This window comes from Bufo bufo, chromosome 9, assembly GCF_905171765.1.
Source record: "Bufo bufo chromosome 9, aBufBuf1.1, whole genome shotgun sequence".
In the NCBI taxonomy this organism is placed as follows: Eukaryota; Metazoa; Chordata; class Amphibia; order Anura; family Bufonidae; genus Bufo; species Bufo bufo.
The window spans coordinates 5,023,567-5,051,257 of NC_053397.1; the positions used below are offsets into that span (position 1 = coordinate 5,023,567).

At 50.1% G+C, this 27,691-nt stretch overlaps 1 protein-coding gene across 3 annotated transcripts in view; it reads left to right on the top strand.

The window, feature by feature from the left end:
- The window catches only part of CACNA2D2 (calcium voltage-gated channel auxiliary subunit alpha2delta 2), a 121,803-nt gene that overhangs the window by 60,020 nt on the left and 34,092 nt on the right, over positions 1–27,691 (top strand). For all 3 annotated transcript variants that reach the window (XM_040406723.1, XM_040406724.1, XM_040406725.1), the window contains 3 exons: positions 15,789–15,848; positions 27,358–27,402; positions 27,480–27,618. In XM_040406723.1, coding sequence (XP_040262657.1) covers positions 15,789–15,848; positions 27,358–27,402; positions 27,480–27,618 — 244 coding nt within the window. The remainder of the gene's footprint in view (positions 1–15,788; positions 15,849–27,357; positions 27,403–27,479; positions 27,619–27,691) is intronic.

The window sequence follows — 27,691 nt, forward strand, 5'->3', positions numbered from 1 at the left end:
TATTATCTGTAGTGCTTCTGCGGCTTCACATGGACCATAGACGTGACCTCCATCAGCCCGCCACCTCCCTGGGGCTGTGACGGAGGTCTGAGGCAGCTTGTGGGAGAATGAGCCCCCTACGTGTTGGATCTGATGGGGCTTCACCTCCTTTGCCATCTGGCGGTGCGGTCGATGTCCTACACATGGAGTCGCGAGGTTCTGAGCGGCTCGGACCGGTCCGTTCTTATCCCTATATCTGGAGTTCATTGTATCCTCCTGTAATAAGGACCTGGAGGTCTGTGTCTCTTACAGAGAGCGAAAACTCCCATCATCTCATCAGTTGTTCTCTGTGACCCTTACCCAGCATTTAGCGGTCTGGTTAGATTCCGGAGGTGAACAGCGGGTTGGCGCGGGCGGCGTCTCTGCGCGGTTGGTCTGCGCTCTTACATGGGGTAGTCGGTATGAAGCTGATAACACGTCCCTGCCGGCTGCCAACTTATCTCTTTGCCAAATGCTCGTCTCTCTGGGAGTGCGGGCACTAGACGTGGCAGACGCGGGAGGAGGGCACCTTTCCATGGGTTTACCCACAATACCGTCTGCTGCAGCGGTGACCGAGATTGTGTCTGTGTCAACACCATCTGCTGTGGCATCCTGACGAGAGCGATGGTGGGGGGGGGTCCTCCGACCGCCGGAGATGGGACCGGATACATGGAGAGATGGGGGGCACTTACAGGCCACAAATGTCATCACCCGGTCATTTGTACCACAGGGAGGTTGGTGGTGGTGACAATAAGTGGAGTAGTAGTAGTCGTGTGATGTCCAGATGAGTCAGGTGACTGAATGTGGAGAGTGCGGCAGAAGGGTAGAGAATGGGGAAGACACTGAGGTGTCTGATAGCAGCGGTGGGCGTGAGCTCATAATCGCAGTGTGGATGACTCTACCTGACTGGGTGTTTTATTTTCTCGCCATTTTTAATATTTCTGTTTGTAGTCAGTGAATGAGAGCAGGGTTTCCATTCAAAGGCAGTAAGCCTGTAGGCGGCTTGTCCTGGTTTCCACTGACAATTGTATCCAGTGTAGACAATGAGCCAAACTGCCAGGACTCCAGGAGGATACATTGTAGCAAACCTGCATGGGGGGCAGACATGGAGCGGGAGGGGGGGGGCAGGAGCAGCCATATTGGGGGGCAGACATGGAGTGGGGGTGGCAGGAGCAGCCATATTGGGGGGCAGACATGGAGTGGGGGGCAGGAGCAGCCATATTGGGGGGCAGACATGGGGTGGAGGGGAGACATGGAGCACGGGGGCAGGAGCAGCCATATTGGGGGGGGCAGACATGGGGCGGAGGGGAGACATGGAGCACGGGGGCAGGAGCAGCCATATTGGGGGGCAGACATGGAGCGGGGGGGGGGCAGGAGCAGCCATATTGGGGGGCAGACATGGAGTGGGGGGGGGCAGGAGCAGCCATATTGGGGGGCAGACATGGAGTGGGGGGGCAGGAGCAGCCATATTGGGGGGCAGACATGGAGTGGGGGGCAGGAGCAGCCATATTGGGGGGCAGACATGGGGCGGAGGGGAGACATGGAGCACGGGGGCAGGAGCAGCCATATTGGGGGGGCAGACATGGAGCGGGGGGGCAGACGTGGAGTGGGGGGCGGGAGCAGCCATATTGGGGGGCAGACGTGGAGTGGGGGGCGGGAGCAGCCATATTGGGGGGCAGACATTGAGTGGGGGGGGCAGGAGCAGCCATATTGGGGGGCAGACATGGAGTGGGGGGCAGGAGCAGCCATATTGGGGGGCAGACATGGGGCGGAGGGGAGACATGGAGCACGGGGGCAGGAGTAGCCATATTGGGGGGGGGGGCAGGAGCAGCCATATTGGGGGGGCAGACATGGAGCGGGGGGGCAGACATGGAGTGGGGGGGGGCAGGAGCAGCCATATTGGGGGGCAGACATGGAGTGGGGGGGCAGGAGCAGCCATATTGGGGGGCAGACATGGAGTGGGGGGGGGGCAGGAGCAGCCATATTGGGGGGCAGACATGGAGTGGGGGGCAGGAGCAGCCATATTGGGGGGCAGACATGGGGCGGAGGGGAGACATGGAGCACGGGGGCAGGAGCAGCCATATTGGGGGGGGCAGGAGCAGCCATATTGGGGGGGCAGACATGGAGCGGGGGGGGGGCAGACGAGGAGTGGGGGGCGGGAGCAGCCATATTGGGGGGCAGACATGGAGCGGGGGGCAGGAGCAGCCATATTGGGGGGCTGACATGAAGCGGGGGGCAGACGTGGAGTGGGGGGCAGGAGCAGCCATATTGGGGGGCAGACATAGAGCGGGAGCAGCCATAGTGGGTGGCAGACATGGAGCGGGGGGGCGGGAGCAGCCATCTTGGGGGGCAGACATGGAGCGGGGGGCGGGAGCAGCCATATTTGGGGGCAGACATGAAGCGGGGGCAGGAGCAGCCATATTGGGGGGCAGACATAGATCGGGAGCAGCCATATTGGGGGGCAGACATGGAGCGGGGGGCGGGAGCAGCCATATTGGGGGGCTAACATGAAGCGGGGGCAGACATGAAGCGGGGGGCAGGAGTAGCCATATTGGGGGGCAGACATAGATCGGGAGCAGCCATATTGGGGGGCTGACATGGAGCGGGAGCAGCCATATTGGGGGGCTGACATGGTGCAGGGGAGCTCAATGTTGCTGCCGCTTTTCACCTCTGTTTTCGGCCTTCGCTTCTTGGTTATTTTTTCCATGATGCAGCAGCAGAGGATTCTGGGAGTTATGTATATGAGATAATGGTAGAGGGAGCCCCTGTGGGGGGCTGAGTGCTGCCAATCACTGTATGTACTGTGTCACCCGAGGAGGGGTTAACATGTCATCAGCAATCTGCACAGAGGCGCTGTTAACCCTCCGAATGCCAGGCGTCCCCGAAACATGAGGGCGCAGTGCAGACAGAGCTAGTGTGCACCCCCCAGATATCAACATATCCATCACTAGAGATCAGCGGTGACATCACCGAGAATGCCGCCTATCCATCACTAGAGATCAGCGGTGACATCACTGAGAATGCCACCTATCCATTCACTAGAGATCAGCGGTGACATCACCGAGAATGCCACCTATCCATCACTAGAGATCAGCGGTGACATCACTGAGAATGCCGCCTATCCATCACTAGAGATCAGCGGTGACATCACTGAGAATGCCGCCTGTCCGTTCTCTAGAGATCAGCGGTGCCATCACTGAGAATGCAGCCGATCCATTCACTAGAGATCAGCGGTGACATCACTGAGAATGCCGCCTATCCATCACTAGAGATCAGCGGTGACATCACTGAGAATGCAGCCGATCCATTCACTAGAGATCAGCGGTGACATCACTGAGAATGCCGCCTATCCATCACTAGAGATCAGCAGTGACATCACTGAGAATGCCGCCTATCCATCACTAGAGATCAGCGGTGACATCACTGAGAATGCCGCCTATCCCCTCACTAGAGATCAGCGGTGACATCACTGAGAATGCAGCCTATCCATTCACTAGAGATCAGCGGTGACATCACTGAGAATGCCGCCTATCTATTCACTAGAGATCAGCGGTGACATCACCGAGAATGCAGCCTATCCATCACTAGAGATCAGCGGTGACATCACTGAGAATGCCGCCTATCCATCACTAGAGATCAGCGGTGACATCACTGAGAATGCCGCCTATCCATCACTAGAGATCAGCGGTGACATCACTGAGAATGCAGCCTATCCATTCACTAGAGATCAGCGGTGACATCACTGAGAATGCCGCCTATCCATCACTAGAGATCAGCGGTGACATCACTGAGAATGCCGCCTATCTATTCACTAGAGATCAGCGGTGACATCACTGAGAATGCCGCCTATCCATCACTAGAGATCAGCGGTGACATCACTGAGAATGCCGCCTATCTATTCACTAGAGATCAGCGGTGACATCACTGAGAATGCCGCCTATCCATCACTAGAGATCAGCGGTGACATCAGTACATTTCTGTAGACTTGTGTTCCACCAGGGATGAGCCTCAGTTGCTGTCGCTGGTGCTCACAATGCTGGGGGTAGTTGTCCTCCGTTGCTATATATGAATGATCAGGAGACGATCCTGAGAGCCGCCAGTGGGGGGCGTCTTCCCTCCTTAGCTCTGTAGTGATGGGGGCAAGGGTTTCTGGGTAATCCTGCGAGACGGCGCAGTGCAGCAATTACGCGGCAATTAGACGTCAGTCTCGTCTGAAAGGCGCTAATTTGCCCCTTTGTCACCTAATGAAGCTCGTGAGTCAGAATGTCACTCCGTGTGCTCCACAATGCCTGCCACGTAATGCCAATCACATGAGTGTCAGCTCTGTGGACGAGGGCCTGGGCTCTGATGTCTCAAGATTATTATTTTTTTTTTTATTCTGCTTGCCATTTTTTTAAGATCTCTGCTTGCTGTCAGTGAATGGAAACATTGCTGTCTGTATCTGGAGGCTGCATACCCTTCCCCAGTTCTGCTTTCTTGGCCAAGGGTTTGTTACATTGTATCAGTGTAGGCTGAAATACGTCAGCAGAGGAATGAAACCTCTTCTAATAGTTGTATCTGTTTCTGGGAAAGCTGGGTGACAACCAATATCTCTGCTGGTACAATGGATGTCAGCCCGGTTCTCCATACTCCTGAATGACAGCTCTGTCCCTCCTGGGCAGGAAGCGAGGAAAGATGTCACAACCTTGTGGAAGCTGGGATGGAAGCCATAGTGGTCGTCACCCAGCTTTCCCAAAATCGGACAAGATGCAGGATGAAAGGATTGACATTTACAGGGGATTTGTCCTTCTTGCGGCCAACTGATTGTGAAGTGAAGCTGAGCCCGGGGCCTGCAGTGTGGGTGACACAGGTGTGAGTGACAGGTGGCAGTGCCCGCCGATGACCTATTTGGAAAGTCTGCTCACTGTGCAATGTGACACGTCGTCAGTGTGGACGGCTCACAGCCATGAGCGATACCGGGGTGGTTGGCGGCTGTGTGGGTATAAGCTCCATCAGATGGCAGAGAGAAGGTGTAACCTGTCGTGCTGGGCACAGTGTGTGGCATCATTAGAGACACGGGCTGATGGGTTTACTGCTGGCATTGGCAGGGTGGCAAAGGCATAAAATTGTGTTGGGGGTGCAGTCAGTGCGTCGGGGGTGTCGCGGGCAGAGCAGTGCGTCGGGGGTGTCGCGGGCAGAGCAGTGCGTCGGGGGTGTCGCGGGCAGAGCAGTGCGTCGGGGGTGTCGCGGGCAGAGCAGTGCGTCGGGGGTGTCGCGGGCAGAGCAGTGCGTCGGGGGTGTCGCGGGCAGAGCAGTGCGTCGGGGGTGTCGCGGGCAGAGCAGTGCGTCAGGGCGGTGCACACTGTGGCATGTGACAATGACTTGTTGCTAGATTGACTCTTGTCTCTGGCACGGATAGATTGGCATGAGGATGGCATGGAGCTGCCAGTGACAGGGTGCCAGCCTGGGGAGACGCTCCATCTGATAGTGAGCGGGTTAATGATTGCCACCCGGCTCCTCTGAACTCTTTTCTTCTTGCTGCTGCTTGGATCGAAATGGTCCGACCCCTGAGCACAATGGCGCAGAGCGGAGTGAGATATCGATCCGATGGGGGTTATTGTGTCACCACTGAAGATAATTACTAGATCAGAGGAACTCTGCTGAATGGAAACACATTACACTGTGAAGGTGAAGGGCAGCGGCGGGCATTGTGTGCACCTCCCTGCCATGTAATGGCCGCAGTGGGTACCGTATCATAGTATTACCGGGGCGGTGGGTGCAGCCTGTGCGCCAATCTCATGGGAGTGTCGGCTCTTTAGACGAGGGTTCTTGGACTTCTCCTTCTTAAAAAGAAAAAAAGAGATGATTTGTTGCAGCCACTCACCATTTTTAAGAACTCTGCTTGCTGGCAGTGAATGGAATCGTTCTTGTCTGTATTCAGAGGCTGCATACCCCTCCTTAGTTCTGCTTTCACAGTTGAGGGTTTGTTGCAGTGTATCAGTATAGGCAGCAAAGCTTCTTCTGGACCCTGGTTGTATCTGTTTCTGGGAAAGTGGGGTGACAACCAATGTCTGCTGGTGGAAGGGTTGTCGGCCAGTTCTCCACAGGTCTGAATGTCTTCGGAGGCGTTTCATATAGTCAGAATGATTTGCACCAAGTTTATTAAAAGACGCAAGTTGCAATAAATACGGTGCATTCTGCATTGTTGGAGACCACGCCCACCACTAACAAACCACACCCACTTTTATTGCTACTTAGCATATGTGGTAAGTGCTGGGAAAGTTGTACATTTTTGCGCAGATACATTGTGACGTGATTAATGTGGGCAGAGCGGATTGGAAACCGCAGACCCAGCCGCTGCATCTGCAACCGCCCTGGTCCTCCGCCACCAACCTGGTGACCCCTCTTTATTTAACCCTCACGTTCCATAGATTTCATAGATGAGAACGGACAATTGTTTTTGCTAAAATTTGTTGCGTCATTTTCTTTGACTTTGGCCCCAAGAATCTTCTGTCCCCTCGGTGACCCCTCCACCCGGTCATCGTCCCCATCATTGATCACCCGCTCCCATGTCCACACTGATCGTGTCCCTCTTCCAGGGCCAGGGATGGGCACTCTCAGGGCACTCTGGGTAATTGCATGTAAATTGCTGTGCGCGGCAGTAGCCGGCCTCGCTAACGGGCTGCGCCGTCTGATTGCCTCGCTGACAATTTGCATAACATTAGGAGAGATTTTCTCACTAACATTCAAGTGTGGTTTTTTTTGTTAGAGGTCACCCCTGGCTAATTGCATACCCACATCGTGACTAAGGGATGGGGGGCTATTCTGCGCCACTGTGCCCCCATATACACAAGATGTGTCACAGTGAGAGCCCTGTGCCCCTACATACATAAGACATCCATGATAAGCGCCCTGTGCCCCCCTATACATAAGATGTGCACTAGTGAGTGCCCTGTGCCCCCATATACATGAGACATGCCCCAGTGAGAGCCCTGTGCCTCCAAATACATAAGACATCCATGATGAGCGCCCTGTGCCCCAATATACACAGGGCGCTCATACTACAGGAACATCTATTACTGCTGACAACCTGCCTGTACATCCTGTCTGAGAGGTAGTCACAGCCCCGCCCCTGCTGATGACATCACTGATATAATGACATGTGATCAGACATGAGATCACACACCTTATACTACAGGAACATCTATTACTGCTGACAACCTGCCTGTATATCCTGTCTGAGAGGTAGTCACAGCCCCGCCCCCTGCTGATGACATCACTGATATAATGACATGTGATCAGACACCTTATACTACAGGAACATCTATTACTGCTGACAACCTGCCTGTATATCCTGTCTGAGAGGTAGTCACAGCCCCGCCCCCTGCTGATGACATCACTGATATAATGACATGTGATCAGACACCTTATACTACAGGAACATCTATTACTGCTGACAACCTGCCTGTATATCCTGTCTGAGAGGTAGTCACAGCCCCGCCCCCTGCTGATGACATCACTGATATGATGACATGTGATCAGACATGAGATCACACACCTTATGCTACAGGAACATCTATTACTGCTGACAACCTGCCTGTATATCCTGTCTGAGAGGTAGTCACAGCCCCGCCCCCTGCTGATGACATCACTGATATAATGACATGTGATCAGACATGAGATCACACACCTTATACTACAGGAACATCTATTACTGCTGACAACCTGCCTGTATATCCTGTCTGAGAGGTAGTCACAGCCCCGCCCCCTGCTGATGACATCACTGATATAATGACATGTGATCAGACATGAGATCACACACCTTATACTACAGGAACATCTATTACTGCTGACAACCTGCCTGTATATCCTGTCTGAGAGGTTGTCACAGCCCCGCCCCCTGCTGATGACATCACTGATATAATGACATGTGATCAGACATGAGATCACACACCTTATACTACAGGAACCTCTATTACTGCTGACAACCTGCCTGTATACCCTGTCTGAGAGGTAGTCACAGCCCCGCCCCCTGCTGATGACATCACTGATATAATGACGTGATCAGACATGAGATCACACACCTTATGCTACAGGAACATCTATTACTGCTGACAACCTGCCTGTATATCCTGTCTGAGAGGTTGTCACAGCCCCGCCCCCTGTTTCCGGAGCAGGACGCTGGTTAAAGTGCGGTCAGTAATGACTCCTCACATGATCCTGCATCCTATTTATACCACCCGCACAGGCCTCCACCACCCGCACAGACCCGCACAGGCCTCCACCACCCGCACAGGCCTCCACCACCCGCACAGGCCTCCACCACCCGCACAGGCCTCCACCACCCGCACAGACCCGCAGAGGCCTCCACCACCCGCACAGACCCGCACAGGCCTCCACCACCCGCACAGGCCTCCACCACCCGCACAGGCCTCCACCACCCGCACCGACCTCCACCTGCCGCACGACCCGCACAGGCCTCCACCTCCCACTCCACTTTTATATCCCACCCACTGTTCACATTGAGCGTACAGATCCTCAGACGCAGACGGGTCCCCGAGGTTTCTTCATTTTGTTCCTTTTCCCGCTGCCATGTCCTTTGGAGCTCCACCTCTTGGTGGACACAGACACCTCAATGTCTCTCTCCTCGGGGACATCTTCATCAGCGGCCTCCTGGACATTCTGGCTGCAGACATCCTCACCTTCTCCACAGCAGGTGATCCTGGCCTCTGAATGGTCGTATATTTGTGTGGTTCCTGTTCAGATGACACCATCTTTCTTTTGACCACTTGAAATCCCTCCTCAGTGGCAGAGTCCATGGTTTTTGTGCTGGGACTGAATCCTTGCTGTTTGGAAGGGTTCTCTCCAGGAGTCTCCATACTGAGGGTTTCTACAGTTTCTGTATGGGCACTGGATCCTTGCTGCTCAGAGGAGACCTCGCCAGCTGCTCCAGATGTCTCTTTAGATGCCTCCACACTGACATGTATTTCGGTGTGGTCACCTACACTTCTGGCTGTGGCTCCACCAAGACTGGATCATGGCGCTCAGATTCAGTTCTTGCAGATAATTTGGGGACATCTTCCACATCGGCCTCATCAGATGGAGCTGCCCAAGCAGGCATTCCCAGAAAGTCGGTCCATATTCTGCACACAGGTTACAGATGACACGTCCCCTGCAGGTCTCCACACATTGAGCATTTCACACGCGGGCAGGTATAGGCCACGTGTCTGCCCCACATCTGTGGCTCAGTCTTGGCTGCCCAGGATAGTAGCAGATCCCCAGGTAGAAGACATGAGGCCGGTGTCTGGTGACGCCATCTACTTTATACTACTTTGTAGCCTCCATCCAGATTCCTCCTCCATCATAGATCTTACAAGGTGAATGGAGGACCACACACCATCTTCTCAGCCAGTACAATGCGTCTGCTGGCGTCACCACCTCGGACTGGAGGTGAATTGTCACTTCTGTGGTCAGAGGTTTGGACGACTGGAACCTGCAGATTTTTCCAGATTTCCTGATTTTTGGTAGAGTTACATTTTTCCCAGAACAGGTCCAGGCTCTGCGGCAGAATCTGATCTTCTGGATCCTGGTGGTTGGGACGTGGATCAGCGCATGAACCTCAGACGCATCAAATCCCATGAGGTTTTTCAGCAGATCGTGGCCTATGAACTGCCCTGTGGGGGCGTCCGGGCCGGTGTACTGGATCCGTACTGCATTCCTCCTCCGGGGCGGGGGGTTTGCAGGTCTTGTCACATAGGAGAATAGTCTCTGGGGTCGGGCAGTGTCTGGCCCCTGGATGCTGATGTTGGCCTTCTCTGTTGCCGATCGGTGACGGTCGGTGACCTCCATGTTGTCTCCGGGGTCTGGCAGTGTTTGCTTTGGCTTGTGTCTTGTTCATGCAGTCAGCCCGGTTTAACCCCATGTGTGCTGGGTCCTGCTGACTTGGACTCTTCTGTCCACTACTTGGCCCCATTAACCCCTCAGTGACCACATTGCTGTCTCCCGCAGGCTCTATAGGTGCAGCGGCCATGATTCTCACAGCTTTACCTTGTATTACAATGCTGTGCACCTCCTCATAGTCCAGGTCCTTCCTGCTGATGGTGTCCCTTCTATTGGCCGCCTGCAGACTGGTCTCCCTCCTGGTTTGAGGGGCCTGGATTTTGGGCATTAGCCCCTCTACTCTGTGTCTCTCTTGGTTCCCCGATACAGTCATCCGCTCGCTCGGCTTTTCTGTGGAGTCCGCTCGCTCGGCTTTTCTGTGGAGTCCGCTCGCTCGGCTTTTCTGTGGAGTCCGCTCGCTCGGCTTTTCTGTGGAGTCCGCTCGCTCGGCTTTTCTGTGGAGTCCGCTCGCTCGGCTTTTCTGTGGAGTCCGCTCGCTCGGCTTTTCTGTGGAGTCCGCTCGCTCGGCTTTTCTGTGGAGTCCGCTCGCTCGGCTTTTCTGTGGAGTCCGCCCGCCTGCGACTTCCCCCCGATCACCAAACTTGCAGGAACAACCTTCCTCAGCGTCCTAACGTAGGCCCAGCTCCAGACAGGGGACTTGCCTGGAGGCATCAGCCCAGCTCTCCTCACCTCCTCCAGGGTCTGCAGCCAGGACCCCTCCCTAGTGGGAGCTCCGCAGCACACACCGGTCTGAGAGGTTGTCACAGCCCCGCCCCTTTCGCTGACATCATATATTGTATAGAAGTGCAGTTGGGTCCTGGCACTCCCTTTGTCCGCAGTAACTGCCCCCATCCTCCCTATCCCACCTTCAGATGTGTTCGGGCCCCGGGCTCCATGTTTGCGCCTCCTCTTCCTGCCTTCCCCGTGCCGGGAGTTTAATCAGAGCTAATCAGAAGATTACGAGCCGCTGATTGCTGATTAGGCTCTAATGTTAATATAGTCAAGGAGACTCTCATGTGGGATATTTTAGGAGCCGGGTCCCTGTGGATCCAGGACAGGACACGACGCCAAATCCCCCGAGACGGGACTCACCCGGGGGCGTCGGGCTGCTCTCTATATTGATCTGCCCTTTGTATTCATATTTTTCACGAAGAACCCCGTTTGCTGTCAGTGAATGGAAATATTCTGTTCATATCTAGAAGATAAAAACCTGTGCTGACCTAATAATTCTCACAGTTGAGGGTTTGTTGCACTGCATCAGCGCAGGTGATTCATCAGCAGCCCTCTCCCTCCTTCAGTATAAGACATCCGATTTTTGATCCGTCCCTGATGATCGCTTTGGTCTGACGTTCCCCTCATCTCACAAAGCATGCTGGGAGGACGGCGGCATTCCCTTACCCCTGCGGACCGTGCCAACAGGCGCCAAAACTGAGGTCCATGCGTCGGTAGTAACGCTCCCCTTCTGGCTGCCCACGGGCGCGCCCCTTCTGGCTGCCCACGGGCGCGCCCCTTCTGGCTGCCCACGGGCGCTCCCCTTCTGGCTGCCCACGGGCGCACGTGTCCCGCTTGTGGCACAGTGTGACTTGCACAGGGCGAGATGGCAGAACTGTCGCCTCTCAGATGGATATCTCGGGGGGCTGCGGTGTGGGGGAGGGGTGGGCTGCGATTATTCTGTGGTAACGTCTGATTCCTTCCACCTGAGATTAGTTTTCGCCGTTCTCTTCGTGACCTTTTTCCCTTTAAATAAAATCCATTGTATTAATTTTTCCATCAGCTCGGCGACCGGAACACGAGAGATTGGGCTGGAAAAGGTCACATTCCGTGTAGCTGCAGAAACGCCGGCGACTTGATGGTTTGCGCCCGCGGCTGTTTGTATGATTTATTTTCTTTTTATTTATATATTTGAATTAAGAATATTATCTGTGCTGCTCCGTGTACGTTCTGCAGAGCGCTGCGCGCCTCGCGCCTCCACCTCGCTGTGCGAAGTCTGCTAACCCTCGCTGATCTCCTGTAAACGCTTTAATACCGAGGAACCGCCGTGCGCCTGGAATAGGGAGGAACGTGCTGCAGCTCCATGTCATATGTAGCAGAGCTGAGACCGTTCTGTATCACTAGGAGTGCCATGTGAACCCTGCAGTCCTATGTAACACCACAGATAACACAGTGATAACTCTCGGAGTACAGATAATGTAGTAGATGTCACCTGTAGTCCTATGTAACACCACAGATAACACAGTGATAACTCTCGGAGTACAGATAATGTAGTAGATGTCACCTGCAGTCCTATGTAACACCACAGATAAAACAGTGATAACTCTCTGTGTACAGATAATGTAGTAGATGTCACCTGCAGTCCTATGTAACACCACAGATAAAACAGTGATAACTCTCTGTGTACAGATAATGTAGTAGATGTCACCTGCAGTCCTATGTAACACCACAGATAACACAGTGATAACCCTCTGAGTACATATAATGTAGTAGATGTCACCTGCAGTCCTATGTAACACCACAGAGAACACAGTGATGCCTCTCTCAGTACAGATAATGTAATAGATGTCACCTGCAGTCCTATGTAACACCACAGATAACACAGTGATGCCTCTCTCAGTACAGATAATGTAGTAGATGTCACCTGCAGTCCTATGTAACACCACAGATAACACAGTGATGCCTCTCTGAGTACAGATAATGTAGTAGATGCCACCTGCAGTCCTATGTAACACGTGTATATTGCAGTGCGGTGTACAGTGTAGGTGTCAGTACTGTGCTCTGGCAGTGGAGGGGTTACCGCTCCCATCAGTCACTGGCGGCTCCTGCTGCGCTCCGCCACATATTCCGCCCACAGAATATCCGCCTTTCAGGTAAAGCTTTTACTGCTCAATTATTACACGAGGTGTATGTGCTGAACAACTACATCTGTGTGCAACATACTGCCGCACATGTGAGCGGTGCACGTGTGTGTGCGGATGAGGGAGCCCAGGTCCAGGGAAAGATATTGGGGGGGTAGAGATATGGGGGGGGCGCGGAGGAGAAAGATATGGGGGGGGGGGGAGAGATATGGGGGAGCCCAGGTCCAGGGAAAGATATGGGGGGGGGGGGGAGAGAGATATGGGGGAGCCCAGGTCCAGGGAAAGATATGGGGGGGCGCGGAGGAGAAAGATATGGGGGGGGGGGGGGTGGAGGAGCTGCTATGTTGGTGGTTTCCTCCATGAACTGCTGACTTCAGGTCCTTCCACATCATTTCTGGAGGGTTAAGGTCCGGACTGGGACATTCCAGAACTTTCCTTTATTCCCATTCTTTGGTAGAAGGATTTCTGATCTTTGGGTCGTTGTCTTCCTGCATGACCCACGTTCTCCTGAGATTCGCGGACAGGTGGCTCTATATATTCTGAAGAATAGAGAGAGACAGATACTCATACTGAGTGAGCGCCCACAGCTGGCTTATTGAATCCGGGTGGCAGACTGTGCCCGCAGTGAGACTAGGAGGCCGTGGAGGATGAGGCCCACTACCTACTGTGCAGCCCCAAATACTCAGCAGTGAGGGACACTGGCTCCAGGAGACTGTCTGATCTCTGCCCAGACTTCCCCTCCAGACTGTCCATACCGCAGGGGGCAGAGGAGAACACAGCTGCACAATATGCCAGTGCCGGCCATAGACTGAGAGGAGCGTCCTATGCCATGGACACCTATACCCCCGCCCTGGACATGGATCAATACAAAATATATATTATATATACACGTACAGGCGCTGCTCGTCTATGGTCCCCACTGCTCTGCTGGGGCTGGTAGGTCTATATATATATATATATATATATATATATGGACCTACCAGCCCCAGCGGAGCAGTGAGGAGCGCCTGTACGTGTGCATGGAGGGACCTACCAGCCCCAGCGGAGCAGTGAGGAGCGCCTGTACGTGTGCATGGAGGGACCTACCAGCCCCAGCGGAGCAGTGAGGAGCGCCTGTACGTGTGCATGGAGGGACCTACCAGCCCCAGCGGAGCAGTGGGGAGCGCCTGTACGTGTGCATGGAGGGACCTACCAGCCCCAGCGGAGCAGTGAGGAGCGCCTGTACGTGTGCATGGAGGGACCTACCAGCCCCAGCGGAGCAGTGGGGAGCGCCTGTACGTGTGCATGGAGGGACCTACCAGCCCCAGCGGAGCAGTGAGGAGCGCCTGTACGTGTGCATGGAGGGACCTACCAGCCCCAGCGGAGCAGTGAGGAGCGCCTGTACGTGTGCATGGAGGGACCTACCAGCCCCAGCGGAGCAGTGAGGAGCGCCTGTACGTGTGCATGGAGGGACCTACCAGCCCCAGCGGAGCAGTGAGGAGCGACTGTACGTGTGCATGGAGGGACCTACCAGCCCCAGCGGAGCAGTGGGGAGCGCCTGTACGTGTGCATGGAGGGACCTACCAGCCCCAGCGGAGCAGTGGGGAGCGCCTGTACGTGTGCATGGAGGGACCTACCAGCCCCAGCGGAGCAGTGAGGAGCGACTGTACGTGTGCATGGAGGGACCTACCAGCCCCAGCGGAGCAGTGAGGAGCGCCTGTACGTGTGCATGGAGGGACCTACCAGCCCCAGCGGAGCAGTGGGGAGCGCCTGTACGTGTGCATGGAGGGACCTACCAGCCCCAGCGGAGCAGTGAGGAGCGCCTGTACGTGTGCATGGAGGGACCTACCAGCCCCAGCGGAGCAGTGAGGAGCGACTGTACGTGTGCATGGAGGGACCTACCAGCCCCAGCGGAGCAGTGAGGAGCGCCTGTACGTGTGCATGGAGGGACCTACCAGCCCCAGCGGAGCAGTGAGGAGCGCCTGTACGTGTGCATGGAGGGACCTACCAGCCCCAGCGGAGCAGTGGGGACCACAGACGAGGAGCGCCTGGTTCCACTGCCTTGGCGCTCCGGATGGCGCTGTGATGTGTGCAGTTATACTGTGATTAGCCCAGCGCTATCAGTGAATGTATCCTGTTTTTGGTGGTGTTTTGGTTCGTCGGTGCTCTTATGGCGACTGACCCAGACAGTATACTCTGACTTTGTGCTACTTGTATCTACGCTGATTTGCCAATACGGCATAGAAGGAGTTTGAAGGAGCCATCTTTAGTGTGACACTAGACAATGCACGCCTGCGCAGGGCTACTGTACGTCCCGGGGGATGGGGACCTGCGCCGCGTCAGCCGGAACGTGTTCCTTGTTAGCCATTGTTCTAGCACTTGTTGTTGTGCAGACATCGAGGTGTTGTGTGTGGATGTCACAAGGTTTCTAAACTGACCGGAATGGTTTTTATGAATCGTGTAGATTTTCTACGCAGGGTTTCAAGTCCGTTGGGGAATTAATGATCTTTAATCCCCGTGGTCTATATAAAGCGGAGATTGCGACGCGTGTAGTGGCTTCAGTCAGAGGATCTTTACCGCACCCGGCGGCGCGCCCGTATTTTCTCTATTTTTATTGTGTGTGGACGTTGGTCATGTCCTAGACTGTCGGCGCACCGTCACTGTAATCTGTGCGTGATGGATATGAGGATGGATACAAGATGGAGAGATACGGTAGGAGATAGAGGATGGGTGCAGGGCGCAGATCCACACTGACACGAAAGCCTGTATTACACCGCTATATTATCTGACAGATATCTGACCAATCATTAGTCAGTGGCCATTTACACGCACAGATCTACTATTGGTCTGATTGGACAGATATTGGTCAGATAATCTGCAGGGGCGGTGAGGAGGAATGCCGGTATGGATGCCATACAGGACCTGTGCAGAGCTGGCGACAACCCCTGTGTGCACCGAGGGCTGTGGGTGGTTGTCACATATACCAGAGGTCTCAGAGGAGACGGTGTCCGCTGTAAGAAGTCTGTTTTTTGGTTGTCACCTCGTTTCTACTGATAACGTCCTGTGGCTCTTGTCTTGCAGAGATTGGCGCGTGCGGCGGAGGAGTTCCAGAAGAATCACCGCTGGCAGGATAACATCAGGGTGAGTGCCGTCTCCGTGCCCGGTGTTCAGTGTCTGTCTGTGCGCCGCAGGATCCACAGACGTCTCCACGCCCACACGACTATACCTGAGCGCGGTTTATCATTGTGATGCCATCCTCTCTTAGGTTCTGGCTCCTGAGGGCCCCCACACCTCCGCCTTGCTCTCACCTCCCTCGCCGAATTCTCCTAACGTCTTCCTGAGGAACTGATTCCTTGTCCGTCCCATCCATCAGGAATCTTCTCCATTCCTCCAAGAAGCTCCCACCTCTGGTTGTTCTCCTTCCTCTTCTTTCTTCTTCTCCTTAATCATCTTCTCATTGATGTTCTTCTCCCTGTACTACTTCCTCTGTCTTTTTTCTTCCTCTTCTCCTTCATCTTGTCATTTTTTTTCTCCTCTTCCCCTTTTTGCTCTTTTTCTCACTTTGCTTTCACTTTTTTCTTCTTCATACCCTTCTTTTTCCTTCTCATTTCTTTGTCTAATTTGTATTCTCCTTTCTCTTTTTTCCACTTCTTTTTCGTCAAATCTTTTTTTTCTCTTCCTTCTTCTGTGCCTCCTTTTTCCACCCTTTCTTTTTTCCTTCCTCTTATTTTTCTTCTCACCTTTTTTTCTATTCCTCATTGTCATCTTCTCATACTCCTCCTCTGTCTTCTTCCTATTTTCATTCCCCTTGTTTCTTCTGATTTTTCTTTCTCCTTCTCTCTATCTTCCTTTGTTCTTCCCCTGAACCTTCCTCATCCTCTTTCTTTTCATCCTCTTCATATTTTCCATCATTTTCCTCTTCCTATCCTTCCTTTTCCTACCACCTTTCCCTTCTCCTTCTTTCCACCTTTCCATCCTTTTGTCTTTCCTCTTCCTAGTCTTCTCATATTTCTTCTTCTTGATCTCTATCCTTCTATTCTCCTTTTTCTTTTCCCTCATTTCCTTCTTCTTCTTCCTTTCCTGTATCTTCTATCTGCTTTGTGTCTTTCCCCTTCAGTTTCTTCTTCCTCAGTTTTTTTCTTCTAATATTTTGGCTTTTCTCCTCATCTCCTCTGAACATTCTTCTTCTTCTTCCACTTCTCTAATCCCTTTTTTTTTCCCCTCTGCTCTTTTTTTTTTTTTAACCAACCTCCCTCCTCTTTTTATCTTTCTCTTCTTCTTCCTCTTTTCATCCTCCTTCTCTTATCCATCCTCCTCTTCCTTTTCTCCATTCTCTTTTTCCTCTTCTCAGCCTTCTCATATTCTTCATCTTCCCCATCCTCCTACTCCTCTTCTTCCTGTAACCAATCTTTTTTTTTTTTTTCTCATTTTTGGCTTCCTTTTCCTTCTCTCTTCTTCCCTGGAATGTTCTTTTCTTCCTTCTCCTGTGATTTCTTTTCCCCATCCTCCTCTTATTTCCTCTGCTCTTTTATCAGTTCTCCTGCTCTTCTTTTTTTTTTTTCTTTTTTTCCATCCTCCTCCTCTTTGTCATTATTTCATCGTCATCCTTATCCATCCTCCTCTTCCTCTTTTTTCTTTTCTCCATCATATTTTTCCTCTACCCACTCATCTCATCTTCTTCCTGTTCCCCACCCTCCTCCTTATATTGCTGTTCCCAATCCTTATCCTTTTCCTCTTAGCCAACCTTCTCCTCTTTTTCCTCTTCCCCTGCCCCCTCTTCCTCATTTTTCCCATCCTCTTCCTCCTTTTGTCATTTCTCTTTCGCCACTACTAATTCCTCTTTATCATCCACCTATTGTTCTGCTTCCACATCCTCCTTTTCTTCCTCTTAGGCCCCTTTCACACGGGCGAGTATTCCGCGCGGGTGAAATGCGGGAGGTGAACGCATTGCACCCGCACTAAATCCGGACCCATTCACTTCTATGGGGCTGTGCACATGAGCGGTGATTTTCACACATCACTTGTGCGTTGTGTGAAAATCGCAGCATGCTCTATATTGTGCGTTTTTCATAGAAGTGAATAGGGCTGCGTGAAAATCGCAAGCATTCACAAGCAAGTGCGGATGCGGTGCAATTTTCACGCATGGTTGCTAGGAGACGATCGGGATGGGGACCTGATCTTTATTTTCCCTTATAACATGGTTATAAGGGAAAATAATAGCATTCTGAATACAGAAGGCATAGTACAATAGGGCTGGAGGGGTTAAAAAATAAAAATAAAAATCTCCCCTCATCCACTTGTTCGCGCAGCCCGGCTTCTCTTCTGTCTTCTTCTTTGAGGACCTGGGAGGAAAAGGACCTTTTGTTGACGTCACTGCGCTCATCACATGGTCCCTCACATGGTCCATATTACTGTTTTTTCTCTTCTCCATTCACCTTCTCCTTCTTCCCCGTCCTTCCTCCTCATTCTCCTCCGCCCCCCATTCTACTTCTTCTTCCTACCCATCACATCTATCCCCATCTTCCTCGTTTTCCTTTTCTTCTTCTCCCTCTTTTACTTCCTCCCCATCCTTTTTCTTCCTTTTCCACCTCCTTCTCCTGTTCTTCTCTTCTTTTGCTTTTCTGTCCTCCTTCCGCTTGTCCATCTTCTCCTCTTCTCCATCCTTCTTGTCTCCATCTTCCTCCTCTTCTCCATCCTTCTCTTCTTCCTCGTCTCCGTCCTCCTCCTCTTCTCCAGCCTTCTCTTCTTCCTCCTCGTCTCCGTCCTCCCTCACCTCTCCGGCTCGCTGCTATCTCCTCGCCTCCTGCCAGACCTAATGAAAGTGAATGAGGTAATTTGGATCGGATTGTCATTGCCCAGTGTCAGCGCTGAGACATAATGGGAAGCAGGAGGAGAGGAGAGCGGCTGCTACAGTGTGACAGCTGCCGGTGTGGAGGGTCCTGCATCCAATCCTCAGCGGAGGTCCCGCTGACGGCCACCTGTAGACCTTCGGGGGGAAGCTGAAGTCTCCTAATGGCTGATTTTTCTTCGATTGACCTTGAGGTCTTATACTTTAGTTACATCCAAAGCTGCATACACATAACATTGGCTTCCTGTTAGCTGTCAGGTAGCAGGAACTTGTGTCTTGCTGCTGCTCCCTTCTGGCTCAGTGCTGGAACGTGCTCTGCGGTGCTGGAAGATGTAGGGTTAATGGACACATCTCGGGTAACCGAGCTTTAAAACATCTCAGCAGGACTAAAAGGATTGTGCCTGCAAAGAGCTGGCCAGGCAGCATCATTTTAAATGCAGCTTGGGGTGTGACTAGAGTATACCACTTAAAATCAGCAGAAGTTTAGTGCCGCTGCAGACGTACTCTACATATTATCTGTGAAATCCTGTTCAGAGTTGGAGCAGCCCTCTGATTACCACATCCTTGAAGTCTCTATAAGCTAGACTGATTAAAGGGGGCCTCTAGCCACACACAGAGCTGCAGGCTTATCCCAGGCTTTGCACACATTGGACCGTTTTTTTCCCCAGCTGCATCCCAGTTCCTGCACTAATCCCATAATAACGCTTGTGGACAGGGCCGCCATTCCCAGCCAGCCAGCACGGGGTTAAAGATTAGCGGAATGTGCGCTCAGTAAACACGTCTATGTGTAACAATGGCGTATTGCTGGAACTGATAAATTACTGCCAATTATGAGGCTCTCGCTGCCAATGTCGCCGTCCAGGCGTCAATATAAAGTACTTAATAAGCGCGCACTCCCAGGACGCACACGCGTCTCGCTAGCATCCACGCAGTCCGCAGTAATATTCAGCGCACACATCGGTGTGAGGGTCATTAACCGGGGACCGGCTGGGGTCCTGTAATAATCACAGCACATGTCGTAGCCTTTCTTATACTCTAGTCCCAGCCAGAGCTGCATTCAGGAAGCCATCAGCATTGTGCTGACAGAGTCTTAGATCACTTAATGGACGGGGCTTTATTCCGCTGGAGTGCAGGAGATGAACCCCTTGGCCTTACAGGCGCTGCGCGGGGGAATATAGCACCCACAGCGGTATTATTTCGCAGTCCGCTCTGAATGAGCCTTCATATCCCGCACAGTGGAGTGCATGCTCTGCACAGACATTCATGCAGCAGGATTGTGAATGCAGCTCCACATGTGATTGGAGTATAGGTGCTGGGTCTTGTAGTGCCAGGGATGCCATGACATGCCCCCTCGCCCTGCTTTGGCTGTGCACGATTGGAGCAGTGGTCTGATAGCTGGCTGCCGGCCGCCGTCCCCTCCTGCTCCAGATGTCCTGCGCCCCCTCCTCCACCGCTCGTACTGCGGATCCTGCCAGCGCCGTCCTGTGTTTTCTCATTGCCCAGTGCAGACAGATGGCCAAGAGGTGTTATGTGCCACAGAGCCGTATACTCACCTCGCGCCTCCTGTCTGCCCCGCTCTGATTACACCCCCTGCATGGCTGCTCACTGATTGCTTCAAGGTTGTTATGAAGGGGATGGAGCGTGCTCTGCCGCCCCCCGGGTGTTCTGCGGGGAGCGCCTGTGTATTTTACGTAAACAACCGCAGCTCCACTGTCTGCACGACCCTTACCGTAAACGGCCATTTCTACCTACGAGCCTCATTCTCCTCCTGTCAGTCCCAAAGACTTGGGCTGCGCGAGTCGCCAAATGAACAATTTATTTTAATGACTACGACGTTACTGAACCCATCCGTTCGTGACCGGCTCCGTGAGCGATTCCTTCACTGCCGCCCTGTTTACTCTCTTCACTCATCATTACCCTTCCTCCAGCGAGCAAGCTTCAAAAGCTGCGCCACCAGTTCATAAATGCTCCAGTTACATCTAAAGCTGCCTTCACAATGATTTAGTCCTCTGCTTGGCTTTAAAGTGGACGTCTGATGTTTTGGTTAATTAGGTTCTTAATATATCTTTATATTGGTGAGATTTTCAATTTTCTGGTGCAGAGCTCCAAATCCACCTAGAGACACATGATAGTATTCTGTGCAGCCACCAGCAGGGGGAGCTCCCTGCATACTGTGCAGTTATTGAAATCAATGCATGTAGTGAGCTCCCTCTAGTGGTGGCTGTATAATCTGTATGTAGTGAGCTCCCTCTAGTGGTGGCTGTATAATCTGTATGTAGTGAGCTCCCTCTAGTGGTGGCTGTATAATCTGTATGTAGTGAGCTCCCTCTAGTGATGGCTGTATTATCTGTGTGTAGTGAGCTCCCTCTAGTGGTGGATGTATAATCTGTATGTAGTGAGCTCCCTCTAGTGGTGGCTGTATAATCTGTATGTAGTGAGCTCCCTCTAGTGGTGACTGTATAATCTGTATGTAGTGAGCTCCCTCTAGTGGTGGCTGTATAATCTATATGTAGTGAGCTCCCTCTAGTGGTGGCTGTATAATCAGTATGTAGTGAGCTCCCCCTAGTGGTGGCTGTATAATCTGTATGTAGTGAGCTCCCCCTAGTGGTGGGTGTATAATCTGTATGTAGTGATCCCTCTAGTGGTGGCTGTATAATCTGTATGTAGTGAGCTCCCTCTAGTGGTGGCTGTATAATCTGTATGTAGTGAGCTCCCTCTAGTGGTGGTTGTATAATCTGTATGTAGTGAGCTCCCTCTAGTGGTGGCTGTATACTCTGTATGTAGTGAGCTCCCCCTAGTGGTGGCTGTATACTCTGTATGTAGTGAGCTCCCTCTAGTGGTGGCTGTATAATCTGTATGTAGTGAGCTCCCCCTAGTGGTGGCTGTATGATCTGTATGTAGTTAGTAGAGATGAGCGAATTTCATGTTATGACGTTTTTTCACACTTTGTTGGTTAAGGTTGAATTGCGCTATGGATTATTCCGTTACCACGGACCATAACGTAATTCTATGATAGAATGCATTGCGGAATGCCTTTTAGAGACATTCAGTTATTCATTCTGTCATAAAAGAAGTCTATGGGCTGCATAACTGATCCGTCCAGTTTCCGTTATGCAGGAGAGGACTCAGGATCAGGAGAGGACTCAGGATCAGGAGAGGACTCCTCTGCATAACGGAAATGGGACGGATCCGTTTTGCAGCCCATAGACTTCTATCTGGCTTAACCATTTCTCTACCTGTGCCGTACATGTACGGTGCTGGAGTGATGGGTAAACATGGTGCCTGCTTGTGCATGCAACGGGCACTATGGCCAGCGGTCTCCGCTCTTTCCAACAGCAGAGATCCACGGCTAATGACCGCGATTGGCATTATTATCATCTAAAGCCTTTAGATGTCGTGATCACATGTGATCTCTGCATCTTAAAACTTAAAAAAAATAAAAATAAATGGAAGCACGCGCTTTTGGGCTTCTTACTGGCACCCTCTGCGGCCAATGAGGATACCGGCAATAGAATTCAATACGCTGAGTCTCTTTGAAGAGACCCAGGGTATTGGAGATGCAATTCTTATTTTGCCCAGCAGGTGGCAGACTAACATAAGAAGTGAGCAATTTTGCTCTCGTAGATCTTAAAGAAATGTGATGGTGCAGCCTCAAACACGAGCTACAAAACCATAAAAAAGTAAAAATTATATATATATAAAAAATAAATCAAAAAATTTAAATCACCCCTCCTTTCCGTAGAATAAAAAAATAAACACGCAAATAACAAAACATATGAACATCATGGGCATCACCACGTCTGAAAATGACCGTACAATTAAAATATAAAAATATTTTTCCAATATGGCGAATGGGGTAATGGAAAAAAGGCTCGAAATGGCCACTTCTCTTACCCAAAAAATGTACTAAAATGTAATCAAAAAATCACACACTTTAAAATGCGATCAATAAAAAAAGTCTCAGTAGATAGAAGTAAAGAACTTATGGGGGTCAGAATATGGTCATGTAAACCCATACATATGTGGTATCGTTGTAATCGTACTGACCCAGAGAAGGAAGGGCACAGGTCGGGTTTTTTTGCAAAGGTAACGCTGTAGGGACAAAACCTGTGAAACGGTAGAGAAATTGCATTTATTCAAATTCCACCCCATTTGGATTTTTTCCCCCACTACATTGTATGCCATGTGGCATTAGAAAAGTACAGCTTTTCCCGCAAATAATAAGCCCTCATACAGCTATGTGAACGGAAAACAAAACCGTTATGGCTCAGGGAAGATATGGAAATAAAATAAAAAAAGGCAAAAACTTTAGGTATCCAAGGGGTTAAGAAACTGTCACTGAATGTTACACCCATGTAGATGACCTGAGGTGCTGCTGGAGCAGTGTAAAGTACCCGGGTGCGGTGCAGTTCTGTGCTGACCAGTTCATCGCCTGCAGAAATCTGAATGCAGCTCTAGTTAAAGGCTCATCTGTGAAGATGCTGGCAGCCGCCACACTGACGGCCCCGACAGCTCTAACACTGACACTTCTACCCTGATCCTTTCATCAGTCACATGCTGGGTGCATCAGCAAATTGCTAAAGATATTTCCCCCCCCACTTCGATCTGGGGTCACCGGTGGTCACCTGTACCAGCCGTTCCCCCTGGTTTGAAGCTTTCTCTGAAATCCAGGCATTGCACTGGGCACAGTGTCCAGACAGTTGGCTCAGGAGAGCAGATGGCGGCTGTCTGGATGGATGTGCCAGGCTCACAGAATGATAGGGGGGTGCAATCTGACATCGCCTCAGCTTAGGAGCAATTTGCCTTTCTTCGGTGCACTGCGCCAATGTGTAGAAGAAAATACAGATGGAAGTGTGTAACCATCTCCGCACGATCTGGGACTGCATGCCAGCGTGTTCTCCCCCTTAATGGTCTTGTTCCTTTAGTTGTGTATATGGTGCGTCTCGTCATAGAGTCCAGCGATTCACCTTCAGATCTCAGACCTGACATATATTGCTCAAGGTTCAGACATGTCCTGATCCTAATGATCTGCGCTACAGGATAACATCATGTGACCGGCAGCCGCAGACTCCTCGTGGGTTAAATCTGTGTCATTATGATTCCATCTGATGGAATGTTCTGTCCTGGGGCTGAGACAGTCACATAATTGGACTCTGTGTCAGGATGGCGCCGGACAGCGGTACACAAAGTATGTGAACCTCCTCTACGACCATAGATCAGAATATGACAAGTGTAGTACTGCCACCTATGTACACGAATATAACTGCTATAATACTGCCTCCTATGTACAAGAATATAACTGCTATAATACTGCTCCTATGTACAAGAATATAACTACTATAATACTGCTCCTATGTACAAGAACATAACTACTATAATACTGCTCCTATGTACAAGAATATAACTACTATAATACTGCCTCCTATGTACAAGAATATAACTACTATAATACTGCTCCTATGTACAGGAATATAACTACTATAATACTGCCTCCTATGTACAAGAATATAACTACTATAATACTGCTCCTATGTACAAGAATATAACTACTATAATACTGCCTCCTATGTACAAGAATATAACTACTATAATACTGCCTCCTATGTACAGTAATATAACTACTATAATACTGCTCCTATGTACAAGAATATAACTACTATAATACTGCTCCTATGTACAAGAATATAACTACTATAATACTGCTCCTATGTACAGGAATATAACTACTATAATACTGCTCCTATGTACAAGAATATAACTACTATAATACTGCTCCTATGTACAAGAATATAACTACTATAATACCGCTCCTATGTACAAGAATATAACTACTATAATACTGCTCCTATGTACAAGAATATAACTACTATAATACTGCTCCTATGTACAAGAATATAACTACTATAATACTGCCTCCTATGTACAAGAATATAACTACTATAATACTGCCTCCTATGTACAAGACTAAAACTACTATAATACTGCCTCCTATGTACAAGAATATAACTACTATAATACTGCTCCTATGTACAAGACTAAAACTACTATAATACTGCCTCCTATGTACAAGAATATAACTACTATAATACTGCTCCTATGTACAAGAATATAACTACTATAATACTGCCACCTATGTACACGAATATAACTGCTATAATACTGCTCCTATGTACAAGAATATAACTACTATAATACTGCCACCTATGTACAGGAATATAACTACTATAATACTGCCTCCTATGTACAGGAATATAACTACTATAATACTGCCTCCTATGTACAAGACTATAACTACTATAATACTGCCTCCTATGTACAAGAATATAACTACTATAATACTGCTCCTATGTACAAGAATATAACTACTATAATACCGCTCCTATGTACAAGAATATAACTACTATAATACTGCTCCTATGTACAAGAATATAACTACTATAATACTGCTCCTATGTACAAGAATATAACTACTATAATACTGCTCCTATGTACAAGAATATAACTACTATAATACTGCTCCTATGTACAAGAATATAACTACTATAATACTGCTCCTATGTACAAGAATATAACTACTATATTACTCCCTCCTATGTAGAAGAATATAACTACTATAATACTGCCTCCTATGTACAAGAATATAACTACTATAATACTGCTCCTATGTACAAGAATATAACTACTATAATACTGCCACCTATGTACACGAATATAACTGCTATAATACTGCTCCTATGTACAAGAATATAACTACTATAATACTGCCACGTATGTACAGGAATATAACTACTATAATACTGCTCCTATGTATAAGAATATAAGTGCTATAATACTGCCTGCTATGTACACGAATATAACTGCTATAATACTGCTCCTATGTACAAGAATATAACTACTATAATACTGCCTCCTATGTACAAGAATATAACTACTATAATACTGCTCCTATGTACAAGAATATAACTACTATAATACTGCCTCCTATGTACAAGAATATAACTACTATAATACTGCTCCTATGTACAAGAATATAACTAATATAATACTGCTCCTATGTACAGGAATATAACTACTATAATACTGCCTCCTATGTACAAGAATATAACTACTATAATACTGCTCCTATGTACAGGAATATAACTACTATAATACTGCCTCCTATGTACAAGAATATAACTACTATAATACTGCCTCCTATGTACAAGAATATAACTGCTATAATACTGCCTCCTATGTACAAGAATATAACTACTATAATACTGCTCCTATGTACAAGAATATAACTACTATAATACTGCTCCTATGTACAAGAATATAACTACTTTAATACTGCTCCTATGTACAAGAATATAACTACTATAATACTGCTCCTATGTACAAGAATATAACTACTATAATACTGCTCCTATGTACAAGAATATAACTACTATAATACTGCTCCTATGTACAAGAATATAACTACTATAATACTGCTCCTATGTACAAGAATATAACTACTATAATACTGCCTCCTATATACAGGAATATAACTACTATAATACTGCCTCCTATGTACAAGAATATAACTACTATAATACTGCTCCTATGTACAAGAATATAACTACTATAATACTGCCTCCTATGTACAAGAATATAACTACTATAATACTGCTCCTATGTACAAGAATATAACTACTATAATACTGCTCCTATGTACAAGAATATAACTACTATAATACTACCCCCTATGTACAAGAATATAACTACTATAATACTGCTCCTGTGTACAGGGATATAACCGCTATAATACTGCTCCTGTGTACAGGGATATAACCGCTATAATACTGCTCCTGTGTACAGGGATATAACCGCTATAATACTGCTCCTGTGTACAGGGATATAACCGCTATAATACTGCTCCTGTGTACATCCTGACGCTCCTGAGGCCGGCGGTTCAGCGTCCTCCATACTCTTACTTATTCTCTCTCTTCAGTCTGAATTCTGTCCTATGGCGCTCGTTTTTCTCTGCGGTCCGTGACGTGCGCTCGTACGGGAGAAGGATTTCTCCGTCTCGTCCTTGGCAATGACCTTGGGGCCGAGTTCACCTGAGCGGCGGTGGCTGGGAGCGCGGAGCGTGTGATTTGCAGTCTGGATGCATGTGCGGCGTGCGGTGCGGCGCTCTCATACACGGCGCACGTGCTCGGGGAGCGGCGCGCGGCGAGGCTTTTCTGCTGGTTAATAGGTTTGTGTGTTGACGAATGATCTTCATCAAATGAGAGTCTTTATAATGTTTGATATAATGTCAGGTTTCATTACGCTCCAGGGCGAGGAGAGGGGGAGGGGGTCAGCGGGATGGGGATCGCGGAGGGGGAGGGGTGCAGGGATCGGGGGATGAATGACTGGAATAGCAATGGAATGGAGCTGCTGCAGACAGATGGAGCGCAGCTCTGTAGCCAGGAAGACGCAATGTTCGCTTACCGTCAGTGCACGGACTGACTACATGGGGAGGAGGGGGTTAATGTGTAATTCGGGGGAAGGGGCGTGCGGCCCCCCAGCACTGCCCCTCGGTCTGATACATTGTTACAGAGCGTTTACATAACATCCCAGACTAATGACACAGAGGACAATAGACCCTTGAGAGCAGCGTCCTCAGCAGCACAGAGTGTTTCAGGAGATCCGCATACTGATCATGTGGAGGTCACAGGCAGATAGTTGCATAGTGGAAGGAGCAGGGTCCCAGCAGCACAGAGGATTTCAGGACCCCAGAGCAGGTTTCTTACCCCCATCCTCTCCATTTCTCACATTTTGTTTCTTCTTTGACAGGAGGAAGATATTGAATATTACGATTCCAAGGCGGACACGGAATATGTGAGTGGGGTGTTGTCTGCTGTGACCCGTGGCCCCTCTCGCCCCGTCCGGGGCTCATGCTATTTTGCTTCTTCTAGGATGATCCGGAGGGCGAGGAGGAGTCCGTGGAGGCGTCAAACTCCCTGAAACTGGAGTTCAGCGAGGATCCGAACTTCAGGACTAAAGTGAATTACTCGTACACGGCGGTGCAGATCCCGACCGACATCTACAAGGGCTGTGAGTGTCCGCACTGCCCCCCAGAGGACCCCCGCTGGATTCCTGTCATGGGACTTCTCATCCGTCAGGGCAT